The sequence below is a fragment of the Pristiophorus japonicus genome, chromosome 4 (genome assembly GCF_044704955.1).
Source record: "Pristiophorus japonicus isolate sPriJap1 chromosome 4, sPriJap1.hap1, whole genome shotgun sequence".
NCBI lineage: Eukaryota > Metazoa > Chordata > Chondrichthyes > Pristiophoridae > Pristiophorus > Pristiophorus japonicus.
Window position 1 is genome coordinate 216,210,485 of NC_091980.1, and position 27,550 is coordinate 216,238,034.

The window sequence follows — 27,550 nt, forward strand, 5'->3', positions numbered from 1 at the left end:
AGATAGCTTGCTCCCTTGTAGGTTCTGTAACATACTGTTCTAAGAAACAATCCCGTATGCATTCTATGAATTCCTCCTCCAGGCTACCCCATGCGATTTGATTTGACCAATCGATATGTAGGTTAAAATCCCCCATGATTACTGCCGTTCCTTTTTCACATGCCTCCATTATTCCCTTGATTATTGCCCTCCCCACCGTGAAGTTATTGTTTGGGGGCCTATAAACTACACCCACCAGTGACTTTTTCCCCTTACTATCTCTAATCTCCACCCACAATGATTCAACATTTTGTTCATTAGAGCCAATATTGTCTCTCACAACTGCCCTGATATCATCCTTTATTAACAGAGCTACCCCACCTCCTTTCCCTTCTTGTCTATCTTTCCGAATCGTCAGATACCCCTGTATGTTTAATTCCCAGTCTTGGCCACCCTGCAACCACGTTTCTGTAATGGCCACCAAATCATACTCATTTGTAATGATTTGTGCCATCAACTCATTTACTTTATTTCGAATGCTGCGTGCGTTTAGGTAAAGTGTTTTAATACTAGTTTCTAAACCATGATTTTTAGTTTTGACCCCTCCTGCAGCCCCTTTATATTCAGATGGTGGGCCCACAACTGGTTAGCAAGATAGCTTGGCGCTTATCAGCCAGTGTGGCCGGGTCGTCTCCTGCCAGGTCGTTTGTTGTGAAGGAATGTTCGAGCCTCTCCACAAAGGCGTCCCAATCATTACTATTGGCGAACTGCTGCAACGTACCAAGGGAGCCATTTTCGCGTGAAAGTTCGTAATCTCATCGCCAATTGTTGTGTCCTTAGATGCTCTAATAATGACTCCATGAGGCAATGTGTTGTACTTGAACTGTAGTGACCTTAGTCCTTTATTAGTTAACTCCAGAATGAGGATCCCACCTGGTGCCCTGCCTTTTGTACTAAGCTTGACGTACCTGTACAGGTAACCTACAAGTCTCCCACTGCTGTGCCCTCTGGTGGCACACTTTGTGATAGTACCAACAGTAGCCATGTAGGATACATGACACTCTACACCTTAACAGCTTTGCAAAACCACTCATCCTTCATATAGGACTCCATCTGTACTCTTATGTTCTCCACCTGTACTGTGTCCGTCCCCTTCCCATGCCAATCACACACTTTGCTTCTCTTCTCAGGTTCTGCACCCTTGCCCATGTTTATTTCACACATCGCTTCTCATGTCACTCTCAGGTTCTTTACCGCTGTCCAATTTGATTTCACGTTTTACCCCTGTCCCTTTCGAGGTCTGAGTCCCTGACCATGCAAATCTCACGCTTTGCCCCTGTCGCTCCCAAGCTCTGTAGTCCCCGCCCATGCTGATCTCATGTTTTGCCGCGGCATCGTTCCTCTTTGAACAGCTGCGAGTTGTTCTGCAGTGCTCTTTAACTTTGCTTACTTTAACAAAAGGCTAAGAGATCGGTGCAGCCAAGGTAGCCTAAATTATTTACGTAATCTTTATTTATAAATAACATAGCATGATTTAATAACAGCGATAATGGAGATGTTATTTTGTTCCAGAGTCGAAAATGACGGTGAAAAACCAGAGTTTGTTGAGAGAAGCGTCACATCAGACAGTTGCCGGAGGGTCTGCGGGTAAGTCACAAGTAAAACTTTAAAAAAACATATGGATTGTACATTTTGTTACTGAATAGACGGAGAAATCATTTTTATTTAAACGTGTTTAAGTTCGGAATGTTTTGGAATGAGTGAGTTCATAGACTGACGGCGAAATCAATGGCTCCTCAACCAGGCTTTCAAATATGCTGCTAAACCGGTTTGTGTAATTGTGCTGAACAGAAGGCCGGGGAGTAATGGTTGACTCTAAGTGCTCTCATGGCACCTCGGATGAGCAAAGATATTGCTTTGCCAGTGTTGCCCACATTTCAGGAACACACAAAACAAGTTGTGTGGCAAGCGCAAAGGCTCATCCCGCCCACGTGTCGGGCAATCCTGGTTACCGACTGAGAACTGGTGAGCTCAGCTTTAGTTCCGCGATTCACAAGGTCCACATTGACGCCGATGCACCAATCAAACTATTTCTAGGGCTACCGTGAATACATAAACATCGTCCAGAGTTACAACAGTTTAATTCAGTTTTTAAAGATGTATTTATTTTTGTGGGACTTATGTTTGCAGAATTGGGTTTTATGAACGTGATTTTTTTGGAATTGTTTAAGAAATACTAATTTCAATGTTGGAATGCAAAAACTTGTTTACTGTTGTGGAGGAAGCTCCACTCCATACATTAGAATCCCCACTAATGGAGGATTTTGAAGAACCATGCTTTATGATTCATTTTGTAAACTGTCTTGCAACATCATTTATCTTGGCAGTGTCTCTTTTCATATAGTGTGTTGATGAATTAGTACAATTAGTACAATTAGTGGAGGAAGTGCATCCGGGAGGGCGCTGAGCACCTCGAGTCTCATTGCCGAGAGCATGCAGAAATCAAGCGCAGGCAGTGGAAAGAGCGTGCGGCAAAACCTGTCCCACCCACCCCTTCCCTCAATGACTATCTGTCCCACCTGTGACAGGGACTGTGGCTCTTGTATTGGACTGTTCAGGCACCTAAGGACTCATTTTAAGAGTGGAAGCAAGTCTTCCTCGATTCCGACGGACTGCCTATGATGATGACAATATATATTAACACCATTGAGCTGTACCATTGAATGATGGGATGTAGGTTGGCATCTGTGATACTGATTTTGACTATGCAAGTGAGAACTTCCCTAAAGGGAGATAGAGGGGGGAATTAGTTATCCGGTGTGGCTCTTGAATATCTCCCATCTCATCTCCAATTTTTATCATTTGCTTCTGCAGTTACAAATTTGAGGACAACAGAGGTCACCAGCACACAAACTGTACCTTACTGATATCAATCCTGACTGCAAAAAGGCTCAATGCTATAAAAATGAAAGGAAATAAGCAACATATTTTTCATAGGTTGGATAAATTTCACTTTTATTTAGATGACCCTTTTAAATTTGTGGGTGGTGGAGATAAATCCAGAAAAAGCAGTATAAATCACTTTGACCTGAGGTTTATATACGAGATATACATATTAGATACATCTTTTTACAAAGATAAATAAAAACATTTTAAAACTGTGTTCTGGTGGCAGGTAGTTGCACTCAAACAGTGCCATGGTTCAGTTTGCAAACTTAAAAGGCAATTTGAGCTTTTATACTTTCAGTCGATGAGTTGCGAAAATAGAAGCCCTTTCGAATGAAATGGGGCAGAAGGTGGGGTACACACTTTAACAGGCGAACTCGGATTGTGAGCGACTCCAGGCTATTATTGAGCGTGTCCGAATAGTTGGCTTGAGCTTCATTGGCTGAGGTCTGAAGGCTTGTAAATTATCTGCCTGCACTATCAGTAGGTGTGAAGGGGAGCTGTAAAAGGCAGAAATTGTGACATGACTAAACAGTTCTAATGTTGCAATCTTTGAACTTTGCATATTGGTATTAGACTATTTGTCATAAAGCTGGCAAACTTGTATTTCACCGAAAATAAAAATAGAAAATGCTGGAAACACTCAGCTGATCAAGCAGCATTTGAGGAAAGAGAATCATTGGGTTAGCATTTCAGGTCGATGTCCTTTTGTGAGAACTGGAAGATGAACAGCTGATGAGCAGATACAGAGCCAGGGAAAGGAGACGGGGAAAAAGAAAAACGAGAAGTCTGTGATTGATTGGAGGGCATGAGGAATTAGAGAAATAAAAGATATGTCCAGAGGATGTGTCAGAAGGAAGAAAAGCATGTAATTTGGCAAAGTGGAGAAAGCTTCTGTGGCCCAGCTCCAGCACCAACCCACATCTTCCCTGTTATGCATTTAACCCCTTGTAACCTGTATTACACTACCACCAGAGGGCCTACCTGTTGGAGTCCCAGCATCCCATGGGAGCACGGTATATAAGCAGGCCACCCATGAGGTACCTGCACTCTGGAGTCTTATTAAAGGAGCTAAGGTCACACTTGCTCATTGTACACAGTACTCAGTTTCATCCTTTATTATGAGCATAGCAATTGGCGACGAGGTAACAAGCAACCGCGCGAAAATGCAAAGAACAGTTGGTATCCTGGAGAAGTTCTTAGAACGGTTACGATTGGGAGGCCTTTGTGGAGAGACTCGACCAATACTTCGTGGCCAACGAGCTGGAAGGGGACAAGAACACTATCAAACGAAGGGCGATCCTCCTAACTGTCTGTGGGGCAACAACCTATGGCCTCATGAAGAACCTCCTAGCTCCGGCAAAACCAACAGAGAAATTCTATGAAGAATTGTGTACGCTGGTCCGGGAGCACCTAAATCCTAAGGAAAGTGTTTTGATGGCGAGATATCGTTCTACACGTATCAACGATCGGAGGGCCAGGAAGTGGCGAGCTAATGTTGCCGAACTAAGGCGCCTCGCAGGACATTGTGAATTTGAGTGATTCCTGGAACAAATGCTTAGAGACTGTTTTGTACTGGGCATTGGCCATGAGACAATCCTTCGCAAACTGTTGACTATAGAAACTCCAAACCTAAGTAAAGCCATAACGATAGCCCAGGCATTTATGTCCACCAGCGACAACACCAAACAGATTTTGCAGAGTAAAGAAGTTTCGGCCAGTACTGTGCATAAAGTAACGTCGGTTTTGAGCAGAAATATACACGGCAGAATGTACACGCCGGCTGCTGCTGCCCGACCTCAGATGACCCAGAGTCCGCCATCAATCGTTCATGCAAGGCAGTTAACACTTGTTGGCGCTGTGGAGGTGATCATCGGCCCATCAGTGCCGCTTCAAGCACTATGCGTGCAACGATTGCAGAACAATGGGACACCTCCAGCGAATGTGTAGGCGAGCTGCAAACCCTGCAAACCACCACGTTGCAGAGGAAGATCGATCTACTATGGATCAGGCTGAATTGGAGACTCGTACCGAGGAGGCAGAAGTGTACGTGTCATGTTTTCAATTATCATTGTAACCCATGTATAAGCTGACCTAAGTTGTACACCTTGAGAACATTGACCACAGGGGGTGAACTTGTGGGAGACACTCCTAACCTGGACTTTCCGGTATAAAAGTGGAAGCTCCACCCACCTTCAGGCTCTTGAAGTCTTGGTAATAAAGGTAACTGGTCACAGAGTGACCTTCTCTCAAGTATGGACCTCGTGTGCATTTATACTGTAGAGTAAGGACATATCATTGGCGACGAGAAACTGGGATTTAAACCACGCGAGCATGGCCACTAGCAGCACTGTGTTGGTGATGATTGGGATGACTTTATTGAGAGACTACAGCAAAGTTTCGTCACTAAGGGACAGGATTCGGCCGACAAACGCAGGGCTCATTTCCTGACGATTTGTGGATCCAGAACGTACTCCCTGATGAAGGACCTTCTCGCGCCAGAGAAGCTGGCGGACAAAATGTTCGAAGAGCTCAGCAAGTTGATCGGGGAACACCTTAAACTGGCGAGCAGCATGCACATGGCGAGACACCGGTTTTACACGCACCGGCGGCGAGAAGGGCAAAGCGTTCCAGACTTCGTGGCAGATCTCCGGCGACTGGCGAGCCTATGTAAGTTCCCAGATGCATGCAGAGCGGAAATGCTGCGAGACTTTTTTTATTGAGGGCATCGGGCACGCTGGGTTTTTCAGGAAACTGATTGAGACCAAAGACTTGACCTTGGAATCGGTGGCTCTGATAGCCCAGACAATTATCTTGGGGGAGGAAGAGACTAGAATGATTTATGGCAAAAATCTTGGCTCAAATGCGGCAAACGACCAGGGAGTCAACATTGTTAACGCGGCACACAGTTCTCTAGGCAGACAAGGGCAACCGGACATGCCCCAGCATGCAGTCGAACCCAAAGGGGTAATTCAACAGAGACAATGGCTAGCTGAACGGTGATTCATGCCATCGCAATGGACAAAGCGGCCAGTAATGGGGCCATCAACACCTGTTAATGGTGCGCTTAAGGACAGTTACAGAGGCAGTCAGAGACGATCGACTAGTAATGGATCTTTTATTTCCAACAACGGGGCCTTCAGCTCATGCTGGAGATATGGAGGCAAACACCCAGCCAGAGCTTGCAGGTATCAGCAATATACCTGCAGAAACTGCAATGTCGGCGGTCACTTGTCGCGTATGTGCAGGAAGCCTGCAGCCAGGTTGATGTACGAGGAGGACGGGCCCGATGTAAGCCCTACGAGGCCAAATGAATACTGGGGGAAATCGCTGGAAGCTGAAGTTCAGCGAGTTCATGTGGAGCACATATACAGTTCATATACCAGGACGCCACCAATAATGATGAAAGTGCTCCTCAATGGCATCCCAGTATTAATGGAGACAGACACAGGGGCCAGCCAGTCCCTGATGAGTACCAAACAGTTCGAAAGGTTGTGGGCGTCCAAGGCCAGGAGGCCAAAATTATTGCCGATTGACGCACTGCTGCGGACATATACAAAGCAGATCATTCCGGTGCTCGACAGCGCCACGGTAGTCGTGACCCACAAAGATTCGGAGAACAGGTTGCCACTCTGGATTGTCCCAGGGATGGTCCCGCATTACTGGGGAGGAGTTGGCTTGCTGTCATGAACTGGAAATGGGGCAATGTCAATGCAATTTCTTCTGTGGAGCGAGTATCATGCTCACAGGCCCTGGACAAATTTGACTAATTATTTCAACCCGGCATCGGCACTTTCATGGGGACCAAGGTAGTGATTCACATAAACCCGGACGCCAGGCCAGTACATCACAAGGCTAGAGCGGTGCCGTACGTGATGCGGGAAAAGATAGAATGCGAATTGGACCGCCTGCTAAGGGAAGGCATCATCTCGCCAGTCGAATTCAGTGACTGGGCGAGCCCGATCGAGCCGGTGCTCAAGGTGGATGGGTCGGTCAGGATATGTGGCGATTACAAGGCTACCATCAATCAGGTGTCACTCCAAGACCAGCTACATCAAGAACAAGAACAAAAGCAGCAAAGAAAGGCTGCAACCATCTCTCATCCACATCTCAGTGAATGTTCACATCTTCATGGGGGTGTCATTTGATTGGCGGGGCTGTGTGCCCTTATTGCAGCAGCTATCTCCATGATGGCCTGTGCCGTCGCTTGCACTCCCTTGGACATTCACTCCCGAAGTTCCCGTGTCATTATTGCTATTTCTCCCGTCAGTACCGTCACCTTTTCACCCACTGCACTGACACTACCGATAGGTGATCGGGTAAGCTCATTGGTCTCCATACCCAATGCCACAACCTGAGCCACATCTGTTGCACGCTGCATCTCAGGAGAACGTGGCTCCAATCTCCTTCTCCTCTGCCAGGGTCTGTCTCACGGCATCACTACACTGGGAGGCGCGGGCTGGGATGGTGGGACGCTCGGTGTTCCAGACGGCAGTACTAGAGTGCGAGCCATGGGCTGCGATGGTGGGTGAATGGGTGTAAACTGCTCCATCATATCACCAGCACCATTGGGACCCACAACGTCAGAATCAAAACCATGGAAGGTGGAGCCAGAACCTATGCGAGTGGGAGGTGCAGGCTTGGACGGTGGGGCACTGGCTGTAAACTGCTGGATTACACCAACAACACTACTGGGACCTGCAACATCGGAATCAAAACCATGGAAGGTGGAACCAGAACCTATGCAAGGGGTTGAAACTCTGCTGCCCCTTAATGTGAGCTCATGAACATTAATTTGGAAGGTCTCCCCTGTAGTTATCACCGCCAGCATCCAGTCTGGATCATCCACATCTGGTTCTACTGGTTCTTGTTCTGGATCTTCAGGATCTTCAGGGTTGGCATCTTCATCATCGTCATCATGTTCTGCAAAATATATCAGAACAGTCAAATGTTTAACAGCAAGGGAGGGGGCAGGATGGGTGGCATGAGTACTCTCACACATAGCAGGCCAGGCAGCAGGTTGATTTGAAGGGCCACGATGCATTTTCAGGACTTATCCTCTTCCTCGCGTGTGGGCCCAGTTTGTGCTGTACTGATTGCTTTTCTCCATGTACGACTCATCATGGCAGCTACCCTCTGTTCCAAGGGTGTCAGTGGATGCAGATTGGGCGTGCCTCCTCCTGTTCGAGTTGCTTCCCTTTTGTTGTGGGCCAATTTCTTCTGCAAAGAGTAAAATATTACTTTTTACAGAGTGCGTCTTTCTGTAGGGTGGGACATATACAGATAGTCACATTACAATTACGATTACATTAAAAAATGAAAATATTACTTACACTAACTACTTGACCAAGGTCGTGCTTTCTTTTTACACTGGCTTCCAGATCTCATGGTATGCACCACTGCGCAGTAATCTGCTGCAACTTGGTTCCAGCGTTTCTTCATTTCTTTAGGTGGCACTTTTATGGTATCCAGCTCCTGCCATCTCTGCTCAATGACGTTAACTAATATCTCCATTTCCTCATGCAAGAAATTCTTTGTTCTTGGTGGGCGTTGTTCCATTGCTGTATTGAATTGACACTCTTATTTTTCAAAACACACAGTCCTTATTTTGCATGCACCTATGCAGCACTTGTTCTGGAAGTTTAGCAGCAAAAAGCAGCACTCACTGATTTCAGCAGGTGTTTTCTTCAACAGTGCTGCTAAAAGCACTCCTTCAGGCACAAAAACATCACTAAGATTCAATCCCAAGCCTTTCCAGAGATCCACGAAACAAATCAGCACTTTTCTTCAAGTTCCTTTAAAAATGGCCAAGTGCCAATGTTTATGACCTACTGCGTGTGCGCGCACGCGCAGGGCTGCTGGCACGATGTCCTCCCATTTAACTTAGCCTCACCCCCCTGCGCTTGCAGAATCAGCGCGACTCTGTGGCTCCGCCCCCCCGCTGATGTCTGCGCGCTGAGCCGAGCTCCGAGGGACCTGCAGGGAGCCCAAGAATTGCAAGGTACATTTTTGTTGCGCTTTTAGGTGCGAAAAATGGGCATCGATGTCGGGGCTGCGCCGTTCTAGGTAGGCGCGGCCCGAAACTTGACCCCATAGAAAATAGGAGCAGTAGTAGGCCATTCGGCCCTTTGAGTCTGCACCACCATTTAATATGATCATGGCTGATTCTCTATCTCAACACCATATTCCCGCTTTTTCACCATACCCCTTGATGCCATTTGATTCAAGAAATCTATCTATCTCCGTCTTAAATATATTCAGTGACTTGGCCTCCACAGCCTTCTGTGATAGAGAATTCCACAGGTTCACCACCCTCTGAGTGAAAAAATTTCTCCTCATCTCTGTTGTGTCCTTACACTCTACTGTAAATCAACACGAGGCACATACTGGAGACTAGGTCACTATGTGACCTGTACCTTAATTCACAGGACCAAGGAGTGATTACCCTGCGTGGGACCTCCCTTTATATACCTGGATGACCAGGTGAGGAGTGTCTCCCACAAGTTCACCCCCTGTGGTCAAGGTGTGCATTTCTTTGGTGTATACAGTGTACAGTGTTATTACATGAAGGTTACAGTTACATGAAGATTACATACATGACAATCTCGGTCCTAAATTTCCTATCCCGTATCTCGAGACTGTGACCCCTTGTTCTAGACTTCCCAGCCAGGGGAAACATCCTCCCCGTATCCAGTTTATCCAACCCAGTCAGAATTTTATACGTTTCATCGAAACATAGAAACATAGAAAATAGGTGCAGGAGTAGGCCATTCGGCCCTTCGAGCCTGCACCGCCATTCAATAAGTTCATGGCTGAACATGCAACTTCAGTACCCCATTCCTGTTTTTCTCGCCATACCCCTTAATACCCCTTGTAGTAAGGACTACATCTAACTCCTTTTTGAATATATTTAGTGAATTGGCCTCAACAACTTTCTGTGGTAGAGAATTCCACAGGTTCACCACTCTCTGGGTGAAGAAGTTTCTCCTCATCTCGGTACTAAGTGGCTTACCCCTTATCCTTAGACTGTGACCCCTGGTTCTGTACTTCCCCAACATTGGGAACATTCTTCCTGCATGTAACCTGTCTAAACCCGTCAGAATTTTAAACTTTTCTGTGAGATCCCCTCTCATTCTTCTGAACTCCAGTGAATACAAGCCCAGTTGATCCAGTCTTTCTTGATATGTCAGTCCCGCCATCCCGGGAATCCATCTGGTGAACCTTCGCTGCACTCCTTCAATAGCAAGAATGTCCTTCCTCAAGTTAGGAGACCAAAACTGTACACAATACTCCAGGTGTGGCCTCACCAAGGCTCTGTACAACTGTAGTAACACCTCCCTGCCCCTGTACTCAAATCCCCTCGCTATGAAGTCCAACATGCCATTTGCTTTCTTAACCGCCTGCTGTACCTGCATGCCAACCTTCAATGACTGATGTACCATGACACCCAGGTCTCGTTGCACCTCCGCTTTTTCTAATTTGTCACCATTCAGATAATAGTCTGTCTCTCTGTTTTTACCACCAAAGTGGATAACCTCACATTTATCCACATTATACTTCATCTGCCATGCATTTTCCCACTCACTTAACCTACCCAAGTCACTCTGCAGCTCACACTGCCACCCAACTTAGTGTCATCCGCAAATTTGGAGATACTACATTTAATCCCCTCGTCTAAATCATGAATGTACAATGTAAACAGCCTGGGCCCCAGCACAGAACCTTGCGGTACCCCACTAGTCACTGCCTGCCATTCTGAAAAGTACCCATTTACTCCTACTCTTTGCTTCCTGTCTGCCAACCAGTTCTCAATCCATGTCAGCACACTACCCCCAATCGCATGTGATTTAACTTTGCACATTAATTTCTTGTGTGAGGCCTTGTCGAAAGCTTTCTGAAAGTCCAAATATACCACATCAACTGGTTCTCCCTTGTCCACTCTACTGGAAACATCCTCAAAAAATTCCAGAAGATTTGTCAAGCATGATTTCCCTTTCACAAATCCATGCTGACTTGGACCTATCATGTCACCTCTTTCCAAATGCACTGCTGTGACATCCTTAATAATTGATTCCATCATTTTACCCACTACCGATGTCAGGCTGACCGGTCTATAATTCCCTGTTTTCTCTCTCCCTCCTTTTTCAAAAAGTGGGGTTACATTGGCTACCCTCCACTCGATAGGAACTGATCCAGAGTCAATGGAATGTTGGAAAATGACTGTCAATGCATCCGCTATTTCCAAGGCCACCTCCTTAAGTACTCTGGGATGCAGTCCATCAGGCCCTGGGGATTTATCGGCCTTCAATCCCATCAACTTCCCCAACACAATTTCCCGACTAATAAGGAGTTCCCTCAGTTCCTCCTTCTTACTAGACCATCTGACCCCTTTTATATCCGGAAGGTTGTTTGTGTCCTCCTTAGTGAATACCGAACCAAAGTACTTGTTCAATTGGTGAGATCCCCTCTCAATCTTCTAAACTCTAGTGAATACAGGTGTAGTCGACCCAATCTCTCCTCATACGACAGTCCTGCCATCCCAGGAATCAGTCTGGTGAACCTTCGCTGCACTCCCTCTATGGCAAGTATACCCTTTCTTAGGTAAGGAGACCAAAACTGCACACGATACTCCAAGTGCGGTCTCACCAAGGCCCTGTATAACTGTAGTAAGACATCCTTGCTCCTGTACTTAAATCCTCTTGCAATGAAGGCCAACATACCATTTGCCTTCCTAACTGCTTGCTGCACCTGCATGTTTGCTTTCAATGACTGGTGTACAAGGCCACCCAGGTCCCTTTGTACATCGACATTTCCCAAGCTATCAGCATTTAAATAATACTTTGTCTTCATGTTTTTCCAACCAAAGTGGATAACTTCACATTTATCCACGTTATATTGCATCTGCCATGTGTTTGCCCACTCACTTAACCTATCTAAATCGCCTTGCAGCGTCTTTGCATCCTCCTGACAACTCATCTAGTTTTGTGTCGTCAGCAAACTTGGAAATATTACATTTGGTTCCCTCATCCAAATCATTTGTATATATATTGTGAATAGCTGGAGCTCAAGCACTGAACCCTGTGGTACCCCATTAGTCACTGCCCACCATCCCGAAAAAGACCCATTTATTCCTACCCTCTGTTTCCTGTCAGTTAACCAATTTTCAATCCATGCCAATATATTACCCCCAATCCTATGTGCTTTAATTTTGCACACTAACCTCTTGGCCCCAAGTTTCCAGACGCGGTGAAAAAGGCGCCCCTCAGAGCTGGGCGCCAGTTTTTCGCGCCGAAAATGGCGCCTGAAAAAAACCGCGGTATTCTCAAGCTCCTTGGAGCTCGATGTCTGCTTGGCGCGGCGCACAGGGGGCGGAGCCTACCACTCGCGCCAATTTTGTAAGTAGGAGGGGGCGGGTACAATTTAAAGGAGGCTTCTTGGTGCCGGCAACCCTGCGCGTGCGTGTTGGAGCGTTCGCGCACGCGCAGTCTAAAGTAAACATTGGCACTCGGCCATTTTTAAAAGTGCTGCAGAAAAAGTGAAGATTTGTTTCTTGGACCCCTGCAAAGGATTGCATTTTAATTTTCTTGATATTTCTGTGTGTGAGGGAGTCCTTTTAGCAGCACTGCTAAATAAATCACCTGCTGAAATCAGTGAGTTCAGCTTTTCACTGCTAAACTTGCAGAATCGGTGCCTGCAAATTAAGGACTGTGTTTGGAGAAATAAAAGTGCCAATTCAACTTTGCAATGGATCAACTTCCACCAAGAACAAAGAATTTCTTGCATGAGGAAGCAAACCATTGCATAATATGTGGTGCACCCATTCTGCAAATTTAAATATAAAGATGTCGATGTGGCTGCCTCTCCCTGTCCAAATGGCCTCAGTCAGTCCCCCTCACAGCTCGAAGGCTGCTGCTGCTCCCGACCAGCCACTGGCGCCGCTGCAATCCCATGGCCGAATGGCCTCAAGTCCGTCCGGGTACTGCATCTTCGCGGGGAATGAAGGCTTGCCTCAAGCACCAAGGCTGCTTGCTGCCTGCCCCCGAGACCGACGCCACACCGCTGCCTGAAAGGCCTGCCTGAAGCACTTTCACACAGGTAGGAACATGGTTTATTTAATCTTTTCTTTGCTTATAAATTTTTATTCAGATTGGATTTATTTGTATAATATTTGTATAAGTATAACTAAGAATTGATTGTAGAATTTAATGACTTCCGTTCCCTCCCCCCCCCCCCCCACCTCGTTCTCCACGCCTAATTTGTAACCTGTGCCTGATTTTTTAAAGTGTAGACAAGGTTTTTTCAAGCGTACAAAAATCTTCACTTGCTCCATTCTAAGTTAGTTTGGAGTACGTTTTCACTGTGGAAACTTTCAAATCAGGCGTCAGTGGCCGGACATGCCCCCTTTTGAAAAAAAAATTTAGTTCCAAAGTGAAACTGTTCTACCTGACTAGAACTGCAGAAAACTAAATGTGGAGAATTCCGATTTCTAAGATACTCCGTTCTACACCAGTTGCTCCTAAAAATCAGGAGCAAATCATGTGGAAACTTGGGGCCCTTATGTGGGACTTTATCAAAGGCCTTCTGAAAATCCAAATACACTACATCCACTGGTTCTCCCTTATCTATTCTATCAGTTACATCCTCAAAAAGCTCCAGTAGGTTTGTCAAATATGATTTTCCTTTCATAAATCCATGTTGACTTTGTTTAATCCCATTGCTATTATCTAAGTGTGACGTTATCACAAACTTTATAATAGACTCTAGCATTTTCCCTACTATTGGTGTTAGGCTAACCGGTCTGTAGTTCCCCGTTTTCTCACTCCCTCCTTTTTTAAATAGTTGGGTTATATTTGCCACCCTCCAATCTGCAGGAACTGTTCCATAATCTATAGAATTTTGGAAGATGACAACCAATGCATTACTATTTCCATGGCTACCTCTTTTAGTTCTCTGGGGTGCAGATCATCAAGCCCTGGGGATTTATCTGCCTTCAGTCCCATTAGTTTCTCCAGCACTATTTTCTTACTAATAATCATTTCCTTTAATTCCTCTTGCTCACTAGACCCTTGGTTCCCTTGCATTTCTGGGACATTATTTGTGTCCTCTTCTGTGAAGACAGAACCAAAGTATTTATTTAATTGTTCTGCCATTTTCTTGTTCCCCATTACAAATTCTCCCGTTTCTGTCTGTAAAGGACCTACATTTGTCTTTTTCTTTTTATGTACTTGTAGAAACTTTTGCAGTCGGCTTTTATGTTCCTTGCAAGTTTGCTCTCATACTCGATTTTTCCCCTCTTAATCAATCTCTTCGTGCTTTTTTGCTGGACTCTAAACTGCTCACAATCTTCAGGCTTGCTACTTTTTCTGGCAACTTTCTATAACTCCTCTTTGGATCTAATACTATCCTTAATTTCTTTTGTTAGCCATGGTTGGGCCACTTTTCCTTTTGTGTTTTTACACCAGAAAGGAATGTATAACTGTTGCAATTCATGCATTCGTTCCTTAAATATTGGCCATTGCCTATCCACCGTCATGCTTTTTAATGAATCTTCCCAATCTATCATAGCCAATTCATTCCTCATGCCTTCGTAGTTTCCTTTGTTTAGATTTAGGACCCTAGTTTTGGATTGGACTACTTCACTTTCCATCTTAATAAAGAACTCAATCATGTTATGGTCACTCTTCCCTAAAGGACCCCGCACAACAAGACTGTTAATTAACCCCTTCTCATTACACAATACCCAATCTAGGATAGTCTGTTCCCTAGTAGGCTCCTCAACATACTGGTCTAAAAAAACATCTTGTACACACTCCAGGAATTCATCTGCCACTGTATTATTACTAATTTGGTTTGGCCAGTCTATATGTAGATTAAAATCACCGGCAATTATTGTAATACCCTTGCTACATGCATCTCTAATTTCCTGTTTGATGCCATCCCCTACACTACCACTACTGTTTGGAGGACTATAGATAACTCCTACCAATGTTTTCTGCCCCTTGGTGCTCCTTAGCTTCACTCATACTGATTCTACATCTTGATTTTCTGAGCCAATATCCTTTCTCACTATTGCTCTGATTTCATCCCTTACTTACAATGCCACACCACCCCCTCTTCCTTTTTGCCTGTCCTTCCTAAATATCAAATATCCTTGGATATTCAGTTCCCAACCCCGGTCACCCTGCAACCATGTCTCTGTAATTGCAACTATATCGTATCCGTTTACATCTATTTGCGCTGTTAATTCATCTACCTTATTACCGATGCTTTGTGCATTCAGATACAATGCTTTTAAATTTGTCTTTTAACATTATTAGACTTCTTAACATTATTTTGTATTATAGCCCTATTTTTCTTTTTGCTATTTTTTCATACCTGGACCCTATTTGCTAGTGCACTCTTTTGTTTGTATTCTCTGTCCCTTCCTGACATAATCTGATATCCTTACCACAATCACTTTCCTACATTGCTTCCTTTTTTCTCTTTAGCATTCCAGATTGCTCTTTACTGCAACCGTCCTCCCCCTACCCCCCTTATTTAGTTTAAAGCCCTGTCTACCTCCCTAGTTAGTTCTAGGAAAGCCTCTTGTTGGCCAGCACGGACATGATGGGCCGAAATGGCCTCCTTCCGTGCTGTAAACATCTATGATTCCATGATCCTCCATTAACTTCAGCTGATACAAAATTCTGCTGCCCGTATCTCAGCTTGCACCAAGTCCTACTTGCCTGTCGTGCCTGTCCTTGCTGACCTACATTGGCTCCTAGTTCTCCACTGACTCAAATATGAAATACTCTTTGGGGCCGAAATGGCCCTTCTCCTTAAGGCACCGTAAATCGGCGCCATGCTGCGGAGTGGAGTGATGCCTACTTTTCATGCAATGGCTGCTGCTCGCCCAATTGCCCTCCTGGGTTTTCTCTGCAGTGCCCTGAAACCGCCCCCCCACACTGCTCCGCTGCTGCCGATCTGTGGTAAGCGCGTCATCATCCTATGCACCGCTGATGTTCCCCCGCTGACGGCAACATTCCCCTCCGAAAATCTTTAGCCCGTCTGGCGGTGCCAAAACCTTTTTTTTCCCTGTGGTCCAGTGAGGCTGTGGCCTTCTGCAATGGCGGTGTGGCTTCCCTTAAAGGGGAGGATGCACTGCCGCCGTGTTTATACACTGCCACCATGTTTTTTTTTTGTTGGCTGACTGCCATGTCAGCCCGACAATTATGCCCCCGGGTTTGGCCGGGCCACCAACAGGCAGCCTGGCACCCCCTCTTGGGTGTCAGGCTGCTGGCCCAGCCGAAACCCTTCCTAGTGGCCCACTGGACCAAAGTTTTAAAATCACGGAGGCTCTCCCGTTTAAGTGAAGGGGAGAGCGGTGGTGAGGCGGCACCGTGATTGCGTCATTGTGGCGGTCACTCCGCACCGTCCCCAACTTCCGCCCCTCGGGTGTTGCCACCGCCGCATATCTGCCCTTCATGTGTTGTCACCGCTTCCCATTAAGAGTGACTTCCGGAGTTAAGGAAAAAAAAAACAAAGACCCGAATGTCACTCAAGAGGTGACCTGAAACCATTGAAACGGGGTGGGAGCGCCCTGTTTAGGGCAGGGGGCAATTGCTACCCCTTTGTCTTAAAAACCTTGCCCATCCCTACCTCCTGCAATCTCCTCCAGTGGAACAACTCCCACCCATCCTCCCCAAACTCTCTGGCCTCTTGTGCACCATTGCCCCACCAGTGGTGGCCATGCCCCCCGCCGCATAAAACCTATGTTGTGGAATTCCCTCCCAAAGCGGGTTTATAGGGACATGAATCTTTGTTCAAAAATGAATCAGTGTGTAAGAATGGTGCTGAGATGCCTTGTTCACCTATTGGAATAAGTTGCATGTAGCTTCAGAAATTATTTTCAGACATTGAGGGACCGAAATTGCCTCCCGCCCAAAACGGGGCGCATGCTCCCTGTTGCTATGGTTTTTACCACCGAGGTGGATGAGGTCACCTCTTGAGCGAAATTCCGCTCTTTGTTTTTCTTTCACTCAGATCCGGAAATCTCTCTTAATGGGGGTGGAAATGTGGTGGTGACAACACGAGTTGCGGGGGGTGGGCGGGTGGGGGAGGGGCGTGGCACAGCCGCCGCGATGACATTATCACGGCACCGCGTCACCACGGCTCTCCCCTTCACTTAAAGAGGAAAGCCTGCGCGATCTTTAAACTTTGGTCCCAGGGAGGGATTTGGCGGAACATGACGGCGGTGGCAATAGGTCCTCACCTTTCAGGGGAGCAGCGCCGCCATTACAGAAGGCCTCAACCTCACTGGACCACCGCGAAAAAGCTTGTTTTGGCACCACCGGGTGGACTGAAAATTCTGAAAATTTTCACAGCGGAATTTAGCCGTTGGGAGTGGGGTGGGGGGGGAGTAGTTCGGCGGTGTGCAATGTGATGACGCATTTAGCACGGATCGGCAGCAGCGGAGCGATAGGTAGGGAGCAGGTCACCGACAGGATAACACAGAAGTGGAATTTTGATAATGGCTGGTCCGCCATTTTCCGGTGTTAAGAGGCCTTAAGGAAAGGGGCAGTATCAGCCCCTGGGCGTCTTACCCAACAACTGCAATATTGTTACCATAAGCTGTTCAGTGCAAGAATGGTGATGGAGCAAGTTTTTGGGAGGCTAAAAGCACAGGAGGGATGTATTTTGAATTATGAACATCACCTTATTCCCTACGGTGATAATTCTGTGTGAGATATATTGCTGCAGGAAGTGACTGTGCTTAAATGGTTTGATGAGATAATGAACAGAGCTGCCTATCAGCCTCCAGCAGCACAAACGCCCTATGTCGCCATGCAAGATTCACTGTGTGACATTTGCGATTCTATGTAATAGAACCTCAACAGTTTTACGCAGTGGTGGGCAAAATACAGCTCACGGGCCATATCTGAGTCTTTCTATCCAGCCTGCTGCACTGGACAGAATTAGAACACGAGCCAGAGCTCGAGCTGCACTATCGTCTATCCACAGTAACTTCTCATGGGTCAGAGACAGACCCGAACTGCAGCCGAGGAAAAAACGTAATAATGCTTCATTCATGCAAAAGCGATTCTACCCGGCCAGATCTTAAAAGTATCTTTTAAGTGACTGTGCGGCCACGTGGCTTCGGGGGAACATTGGTGAATGGCCCTCAACAGCTCACCAAAACTTGTTAAGTGGCCCTCCAGCCCAAATAATTGCCCAGCCCTGGTTTAACGGGAACCCAGTGATGCCACTACTTTAAAGTCCCTCCTGCCTGCAACACAAAGAGCACTGTACTGCATTGCTTACTGTTTTTATCTCCCAATACAATCTTGACTTCACCACAACAATTAATGATGTTTTGGTGGCTCTTGTCTTGTTTGCACAGGGTCATCGGCCCTGAACCATGTGATATGTTGCTGCTGTTTGCTGGTTGCAAGTTTACTATTGTTTGTTCATGCTGCTTCATCTTTGTGAGTTATGATTGCACTATTTTTCATTCATAGTACTTCATTTGTTTGTTAATGTTATAATAAACTTCTGTCATTTCTCAATACAGCTGTCAATATAGTTTTAAAACTATAGCAAATATTTCACAGAGTTGGTATGTTTTCCAGAACCCTAAGCCCTAACATTTGACACAATATGCTCAAGTGATTTGAAAATCTTCATAACTTCACAGCCTGCAACACTCCCAAAGTGATCAATTGGGTGCTGTTGCCCCCTCCCGCTTCAGCGACCAGACCCTTAACAGAAAAATAGCAAGCAGTGTAATGTCAAATTCAATATTTTTTTTTATTACAACAGGAAGAAAAGGAAAGCAATACTCCATTCACAAAAGTATTCTGTCATATCAAAAGTGATCATTTGGCAACATTCCAGTTGTGGGACGAGCTGGCAGCAAATGTTGCTCCAGTAGAAATTGCTAGGAGCCATAAGGAGTATTTAGCTCAATAGAGAATGGCTGCTGGTTCTGAGGCATTGGCTGGGAATACTGGAAACCCCACACCCAGTGCATTGGACCATGCTGGATCTTGAAAGTAGTTACTTATACCCATTGTAAGTGCCTTGTGAAGATGCATGTGGACTGTGTGAGGCACCTGATTTTGCTCCAGTACAGCTTGCAGTACTGCATAGTTTGCTAGACATTTTCCCGTTCCTTCTTAAGTGTTGCAGCATAGCAAAGATATCGTCTGCCTTACTGGTGAGAGAGGAGGGTGTCTGAGCCTCCTCCTTGATCCAGGTTTTGCTGCGTGCCATGGTACCTGTGAAAAACATGAGTGATACTAGAAGCTTGCAGCTTTGCCCTGTAACATTCATGGTAGCTTTGCAAACGTTGGTCCCAGCTTCTTATAAATGGTTGCATTGATTGGAATTAGTGCTGGTTGACATTTTAAAAATCTGGACAATAAATAGGTATTTCCTTGGAGAGTGGTTAAATCAATCCACACTACTAGTAGACTTCTTAATGACCACCAACAAGCCACAGAGACTAACAGACAGATCTCCGTTATTGCTGTTGAGGTAGGGAAATGATGCATCATACAAGCCATCTAAAAGTAACAGGAAAGCTTGTTCTAAATAATTGGCAAGAAGATGTGAAGGAAAAGAAAAATGGCATAATGCAATTCTAGTGGACAGCAAGGGTATTCAGCACTGATGTCCTTCGACAGTTGACCAGGTGCCATGGATTGGCTGTGCTAAGAGCTTCAATTTGTGCAGTGGAATATGTTTGAAGTACAGGTGCAGCATCGAGAATCCGGAGTTCCGGAATGTTCTGGAATCCGGACTATGGGACGATCGTTGGTAGGGTCTTCCAGAATCTGTAAAATGTTCTGGAATCCGGACCCGGCGACCCTGCCGATCTCGGGGCCCTGCTGCTGCCCGACCTTGGGCCTCGCCTTGACCCGCTCGCCTCACTGCCGCTGCCCTTACCTCGGGGCCTGCTCGCTGGCCTGCCTGAATGCCTCCTTGGCGGGAATCCCCCCGCCCTTTATGATGTTCCGAAATCCAGAAATACCCGAACCTGGGCTCGGTTGTTTCCGGATTCGTGACATCAGAAACAAATTGAAAGTCCAGAAAAACTCGGAATCCGGAACGGACTCGGTCCCGAATTTTAGGCGCTGAACCTGTAGTAGTTTTGAGCTAAACAAAATTTTCTGACTCATTTAGGCCCATTAATACTATAGTCTAATACTGCATTGTTTATTGTGCAAAAAGTAAATTCTTGAATAGTTTGAATTAAACAACATTAAGTGGGAATTGTGTGCTGAAAGAAACTGAATTGATGATTTGAATTGAGCAATTTTGAATTAAGAAGTTTAAGCTGTGTAAGAAAGCATTGAGTGAATTATGCTAAGATATAGTACATTTTTTATCCATCGACCCTCGGTAAATTTCCCAAACAGACACACATGTTGAAGCCGAAGCAGTTAGTTTGATGGGCTAGATGACTGTGAAGATGACCAACTCCAGCAGAGCCCAATCTTGTTCCTGCCCAACATCCATAAAAAGCATTTCTGTCAGGGTTTACTGAATATTGATAATGAGAAACCAAGCTTGTGTGCTCTCCCTTTCTTTCTCTTTCTCCACTCTCAAAGCTGGGAATACAGAAACTCAATTATGTCCAATATAGTGCAGTCCAAGGATGAAACCATTGGAGGTGCACTTATTCATTGAACTGTCAAAACTTGGAATGTTTTTTATTTTTTGCAATGATTTAGAGAAAGGCTAATGCAATAACCTTCATTTATACGCAGGCGTTATGCCCCAAGGCACTTTACAGAGGAGAAAATGGAAAAGAGCAAAATTGGAGGAGTTAAGAGAGGTTATTGAAAGTATGGTCAAATAGCTAAGTTTTAAAAAGTCTTTCAAAGGTCGGAAAAGAGGCAATAAGATGTAGGGATTTTGGGAGGAAGTTCCATAGGATAGGCCAAAACAACTGAAGGCTCTCCCAGCACTAATGGAACAATGGGAGCGGAGGCTGTACAGCAGCTAGAATTGGAGCATTGAAACGCTCTTAATGAAACAGAAGGCTGGAAGACGTCACAGAGATTGGATGGGGCAAGACAATGGAGAGATTAGTGAAGAACAGGATGTGGGTCATGGAATTTTGGACAAGATAGAATTTGTACTTGTTGAAGTTCAGGAAGCCAATAAGAGGGCATTTGAGAAATTTGAGTCTAGAGGTAACAAAAGTGTGGATAATGATTTCAGCAGCAGTAGGAATGAGGTGGAGTAAAAGAAAGAACTTGCATTAATATAGCGCCTTTCACGAATTCAGGACGTCCGAAAGCACTTTACAGCCAATGAAGTACTTTTTGAAGTATAGTCACTGCTGTTGTTGCACAGGCAAAACATGGCAGCCAATTTGCACACAGCAAGGTCCCACAAACAGCAATGAGATAATCTGTTTTATTGATGTTGGTTGAGAGATAAATATTGGTCAGGACAGTGGGGAGTTCCTCCACTCTTCGAATAGTGCCATGGATCTTCGGCATCCACCTGAGAGGGCTATGTACCTGAGATAGTTCCTCAGTTTAACGTCTCATCCGAATTATGGCAACTCCCGCAGTACTGCCGATGACACCATATTAAGGGGTGTAAATGCAGAGGAGGACTGTGACTTTGACAACATCCAGGAAGACATTAATAAACTTGCAGAATGGGTGTGTAATTGGCAAATTAACTTAGATATAGACAAGTGTGAGATAATACCTTTTGGTAGGAAGACTAAGGAGGCCATATACGCCTTGGAAAATAAGTATCTAAATGGAGTTGAGGAACAGAAGGATCTGGAGGTACAGGTACGCAGATCACTAAAAGTAGTGACACAGGCTAATAAGGCCATTTTAAAAAAAGCACTGCGGTTCATTTCAAGAGGGATAGAATTAAAAAGCAGAGAAGTTATGTTCAACGTGTATAGAACCTTGGTTAGACCATACTTGGAGTACTGTGAACTGTTCTGGTGGCCGAAATTGCCCTCCTCCTTAAGGTCCATTACCACCTCTAAGAGGATAGGCCTCACCGACCGGGGGTAGACGGATGGGCTGACCCTTCCTAAATTGTCCCAGGGCCGGGAGTGGCACAAACTGGTTTCCGCGCCATCTGTGTTGCCGCCCCGCGGGAGCGGATTGACCGCCGGTCAGTACCACTGACTGCTTTCCCCTGCGGGACCCTTCCACTGACTGGGCAGTGCGTCTGCCCTTAAAGGGGAGCGCGCACTGCCCCGGCTGCAATTTTATTTTAATTGTCGGCTGGCTCCAACTCTGTAGTCTTTCTCCATTTAAATAATATTTTGCTTTTCTATTCTTCTTACCAAAGTGGATAACCTTTTATTTTCCCATATAATATTCCATCTGCCAAATTTTTGCCCACTCACTTAACCTATCCATATCCCTATAAGAAAGAGAGGTAGCAAGGCGGAGAGGTTTAGGGAGGGAGTTCCAGAGCTTGGGGCCGAGGCAGCTGAAGGCACGGCCACCAATGGTTGAGCAGTTATAATCAGGGATGCTGAAGAAGGCAGAATTTGAGAAGCTCCCCATGGTTCGGATCACCAAGGGGAAAAGGTGGGGGCTATCATGGTTATGTTTAAGTAGTATGTCACGACGGTTGTTTTAATTCCTAAATCCAGATTAACTGGGACTATGACTGTTACAGAACATATAAAATTGTGATTTTGCAATACAGTGAATAATGTGGGTTAAAGCACATAGCGTGCCTTTCTGATAAGGCTGCAGAACCGAAACCATTTCTTAAATAGTTGCAGTTCAGTGAGTCATGACATTAGAAATTTCAAATTTAATTGTGTGAGAAACTAAATATATGTTTAGTCTGTCAAATAATTCCAATCCCCTCACCTAAGTAAATCACTGTGAGAAAGAACAGAAACATATATTAAGTACTTGGTATGACTGCATCTATGGTGGAGATTGTTATTCTTTTTCTAATTTGTGCCTGAAAATCAATTTAAAGTATGCTGCTTCCTTTTTTGCCCTTCTATTTTGTATTTCTGCATTTCTAGACTTTCCAAGCAAATTTGCTTTGTGCAGCTAACCAATTAGCCATTCATAAGTGATGGGAGGCCAAGAGCAACAAATCATTAAGTTGTCCTCTTCGAATAAGATATATTCATAAAAGTCAGCTAAAAAAAAACTTCAGAATGATTCCTGTACAATGCGAGAAATGTTTATTTGGTTATTTCCATGTTAATTTTTGCCATGCTCACTTGAATTATTTGACAATGATTTGTAATGCTGTTTTTTTTAAAGTGAAGTGTTTGTGGCTTTGTTGGTAACAGTCCATATGCTTTATTTAGCTAAGTGTTTGTGGTAGTGTTGAACGGAATAATTGCTGATTTAATATGTGATACCTGTAGTTGAAGTTTTTTAGTCATAAAATTAAAACGGAAGCATAGGTGGGGGCTGCAAGTTCGCATCAGCATTTTCTACCACATTGCTGGTCTCAGCCATGGATATGAAAGGAGGTACTCAACATGGACCCATATGATTTCCCTTTCAAAAAAAGGTCAGTTAAATTTCCACAAATTTGGTTGCATTTGGCTTTTAAAATGGTGGAAGGAAGAATTCCAATTAACTTTTGTGATGGGCAGACTGCTGTGCTGAAGTATTTAAACTTGAGAAAGCACAGTCCCACCTCTGAAAATGTCCACATTTAAAACGGGCAGTGACTTACATTGGCCAAAAAGTGACAACCATTATCTATTTGCATTATAGTCAATGTCAAACTTGCTATTTATGGCGTCTTAAGCACTCCTTTTATTTCGGGCAGCAACAGCGGTGTTTACTCACTAGTTCACAGATTTAACTTCCCTTGCGCTACAATTTCTTCTACAATTTAAAATGCAGATGTTGTATCACAGAAGAATGTTCCAAAGCCACATCCATATCACAGTAGGTTGGAGGAAGTGAATGAAAAGACAGCAACTCCATTGAGTGATGGTATTATAAACCGTGGTGATGGAACTTCAGTTTGTCAGTACCTGAACCTTCAGATTAGGTCACTGCCACTAACTCTCTGCTGCCCAACCAGTATTGTGTGTTATCTGACATTTGCTTTGATTCTCTGTTGGTGCTGCTTCTTTATTTTTATTCCCACTGACACTGAGCAATGATGCCAACTGACTTGAAATTTGCTGGAAATTTGATTAGTGAGGTAAAATACTGGCAGATTTGGTAGAATATAATAATGTGAGTTAAAACAAATTTCCTTTTTTGCATGTACAAATTCTGCTCAGCAGTTAATCGTGGGCAACGAACTGGAATGATTTTTTATTTTTTTGATGCCACTGGCTTATACTTCTTGCGTATAGCGGGCAAATCGTGCTCGCACAAACATGATAGGTGGTGGGGACTGTATAACCTTTCACAAAGAATGATGGCACAATATTTTTTTATTGAACAACATTTCAGCATACTGTGTAGTGAAACTCCTGATGTGCTTATAAATTATAGAGGCTAAGGTGCATTAATTTTTTTTTTTGCTTTTATGGCTGGAAGGAATAATTGGCAACCATTTTGCACAATTTGCAGTACAATGTAAACATTAAAAGTGTGCAATTTTGGTAAATTAACTGTAGATAGACGAGTCTTAGTTGCTGCCAAATGATATTTTAAAGATGAAACCAATATTCTAGGGAGGTTTCAGCTATTTTTAATAGAATGGATTGTTTTTATTGCTGTTGTCTCTATCTGGAGCTGCATTGTACAAAATGTATCATAGTTCTAGTTTGAGATGCCCAGTGCAAATTTTTATTTGACTTTCTTTTGAAACAATAGTTTGAAAATTAGATTCAGCTCAAACCTCATTCTTGACATCATAGTTTAAAAATTAGATTCAGCTCAAACTTCACAACAGATGGATAAGTATTTGGGGAAAAAAACAGATTAAAATGGTACAGGAAAAGGACATAGACAGACTAAGTGAGTGGGCAAAAATTTGGCAGATGGAGTATAATGTGGGAAAGTCTGAGGTCATGCACTATGGCAGAAAAAAATCAAAGAGCAAGTTATTATTTAAATGGAGAAAGATTGCAAAGTGCCGCAGTACAGCAGGACCTAGGGGTACTTGTGCATGAAACACAAAAGGATAGTATGCAGGTACAGCAAGTGATCAGGAAGGCCAATGGTATATTGGCCTTTATTGCAAAGGGGATGGAGTATAAAAGCAGGGAAGTCTTGCTCCAACTATACAAGGTATTGGTGAGGCCACACCTGGAATACTGCGTGCAGTTTTGGTTTCTATATTTACGAAAGGATATACTTGCTTTGGAGGCAGTTCAGAGAAGGTTTACTCGGTTGATTCCGGGGATGAGGGGGTTGACTTATCAGGAAAGGTTGAGAAGTTTGGGCCTCTACTCATTGGAGTTGAGAAGAATGAGAGGTGATCTTATCGAAACGTATAAGATTATGAGGGGGCTTGACAAGGTGGATGCAGAGAGGATGTTTCCACTGATGGGGGAGACTAGAACTAGAGGGCATGATCTTAGAATAAGGGGCCGCCCATTTAAAACAGAGGTGAGGAGAAATTTCTTCTCTCAGAGGGTTGTAAATCTGAGGAATTTGCTGCCTCGGAGAGCTGTGGAAGCTGGGACATTGAATAAAGTTAAGACAGAGATAGACAGTTTCTTGAGCGATAAGGGGTTATGGGGAGCGGGCAGGGAAGTGGAGCTGAGTCCACGATCAGATCAGCCATGATCTTATTGAATGGCAGAGCAGGCTCGAGGGACCGTATGGCCTACTCCTGTTCCTATTCTTATGTTCTTAAAAGGGCAGGTAAGTGGGACAAAATGGATAGCTGCAAGATCCGGCAGGGCGCAATGGGCTGAATGGCCTCCTCCTGTGCTGTACAATTCTGGTTCTACATTTTGTGTGGGTGAATTTTAGCTCCTCTAGACCAGCTACTAAAGAGCATATGTATGTCTTCCGGGCTGTGGGCGTGTGTGACAGCAGATGAAGAGAACAACGAGAGGCACATTATTCAGCAACATAAAAATAGAAGCAAAATCAGCGCTATCTTACTATTAATGCCCTATTTATATTGTACAAGTTAATAGTGTAGTGCCATTAAAATGTCACAAGCAGTAATGCATAATTAATTAACTAAAGTAGCGATGTTTCTCCTTTCCTCTTCCGCCCCTCCCTGAGTTCAAATTTCATTGACAATTGCAGTGCAGTTCATAAGGGGGCAGGGATGAACCTGTAAGAATTGGGTGAAAGAAGTTAGAAAGGGAAATTTTGGCATAGCTATTGTTGTGTATGGAGAAAGAGTCAGACTGAACACTGTGAGCTCAAAGTAAAGTGTGACCTTAGTCTTTTATTGCAGGTCTCCAGAGTGCCTCTCCAACCTGTGAAGCCTCCTTAAATACCTCTGCTCCCAAGGGATTATGGGATCTCTTGGGACTCCAGGGGAAGAGCCTTCTGGTGACTGTACAGAGTGAATACAAGTCCACATATATAACAGTTATCTTGCTGCATGTCAGGTTATCTGGAAGATTACAGCATTGTGTTAAATGAAAATGAGGAGCCAAATCTGTTCAGATGAAGTGATTTAATTGCTAAGGTGGTGTCAAAGTGAGGGAACTGGTGTATGATGTTATTGAACCAGTTGCTTATAAGTTGCATAATTTTGAAGTAGATAATATTCAATCAAAATTTAGGGGTTGTGTCTCTTGTGCATCTTATTTTTAATACATTCAGGGTTGTCACCGAATGATGAATGAAGCAGCTTCAGGAGAAATGTTGGAGGGTTGCTTTGGAATGCTTTAGTTGTGTAACAGAAAACCATGACAAACAAGTAGTGTGACTTTTAGCCAGCAATCTGAAATCTGTTTGTTAAACGAATGCATAGTCTGTAATGAGATATAGCATCAGATTCCTCCCGGAATCACAGTGCGGATTTTGTCCCCTACGGGGCACAACATACATTATCTTTGCAGCGCAACAGCTGCAGGAAAAATGCAGGGAGCAGCGCCAGCCCTTATTCATGGCCTTTTTCGATCTTACAAAGGTCTTTGACACTGTCAACCCTGAGGGCTTATGGAGCGTCCTTCTCCGTTTTGGATGCCCCCAAAAGTTTGTCAGTGTCCTTCGCCTGCTCCACGACGACATGCAGGCCGTGATCCTTACCAGCGGATCCATTACAGAACCAATCCATGTCCGGACCGGGGTCAAACAGGGCTGCGTCATCGCTCCAACCCTCTTCTCAATCTTCCTCGCTGCCATGCTCCACCTCACAGTCAACAAGCTCCTCGCTGGAGTGGAACTAAACTACAGAACCGGTGGGAAGCTGTTTAATCTTCACCATCTCCAGACCAGGTCCAAGATCACCCCAACCTCTGTCATTGAGCTACAGTACGCGGACGATGCCTGCGTCTGCGCACCTTCTGAGGCTGAACTCCAAGATGTAGTCGATGTATTCACCGAGGCATATGAAAGCGCATGGGCCTTATGCTTAACATCCATAAGACAAAGGTCCTCCACCAGCTTGTCCTCGCCGCAGAGCACTGCCCTCCAATCATCAAGATTCACGGCGCGGCCCTCGACAACGTGGAACACGTCTCATACTTCGGGAGCCTCTTATCAACAAAGGCAGATATTGATGCGGAGATTCAATA

At 44.8% G+C, this 27,550-nt stretch overlaps 1 protein-coding gene across 6 annotated transcripts in view; it reads left to right on the forward strand.

The window, feature by feature from the left end:
• The first annotated feature begins 1,377 nt into the window (after positions 1 to 1,377).
• slc25a21 (solute carrier family 25 member 21) overlaps positions 1,378 to 27,550 on the forward strand; it is a 760,401-nt gene continuing 734,228 nt past the window's right edge. For 4 of the 6 annotated variants that reach the window (XM_070879098.1, XM_070879102.1, XM_070879099.1 and 1 more), the window contains exons 1-2: positions 1,378 to 1,463; positions 1,552 to 1,626. In XM_070879098.1, coding sequence (XP_070735199.1) covers positions 1,560 to 1,626 — 67 coding nt within the window. In that variant the 5' untranslated portion in view covers positions 1,378 to 1,463; positions 1,552 to 1,559. Of the gene's footprint in view, positions 1,464 to 1,534; positions 1,627 to 27,550 lie in introns of those variants that run through there. The other 2 variants (XM_070879097.1, XM_070879100.1) reach the window with 2 other exon arrangements.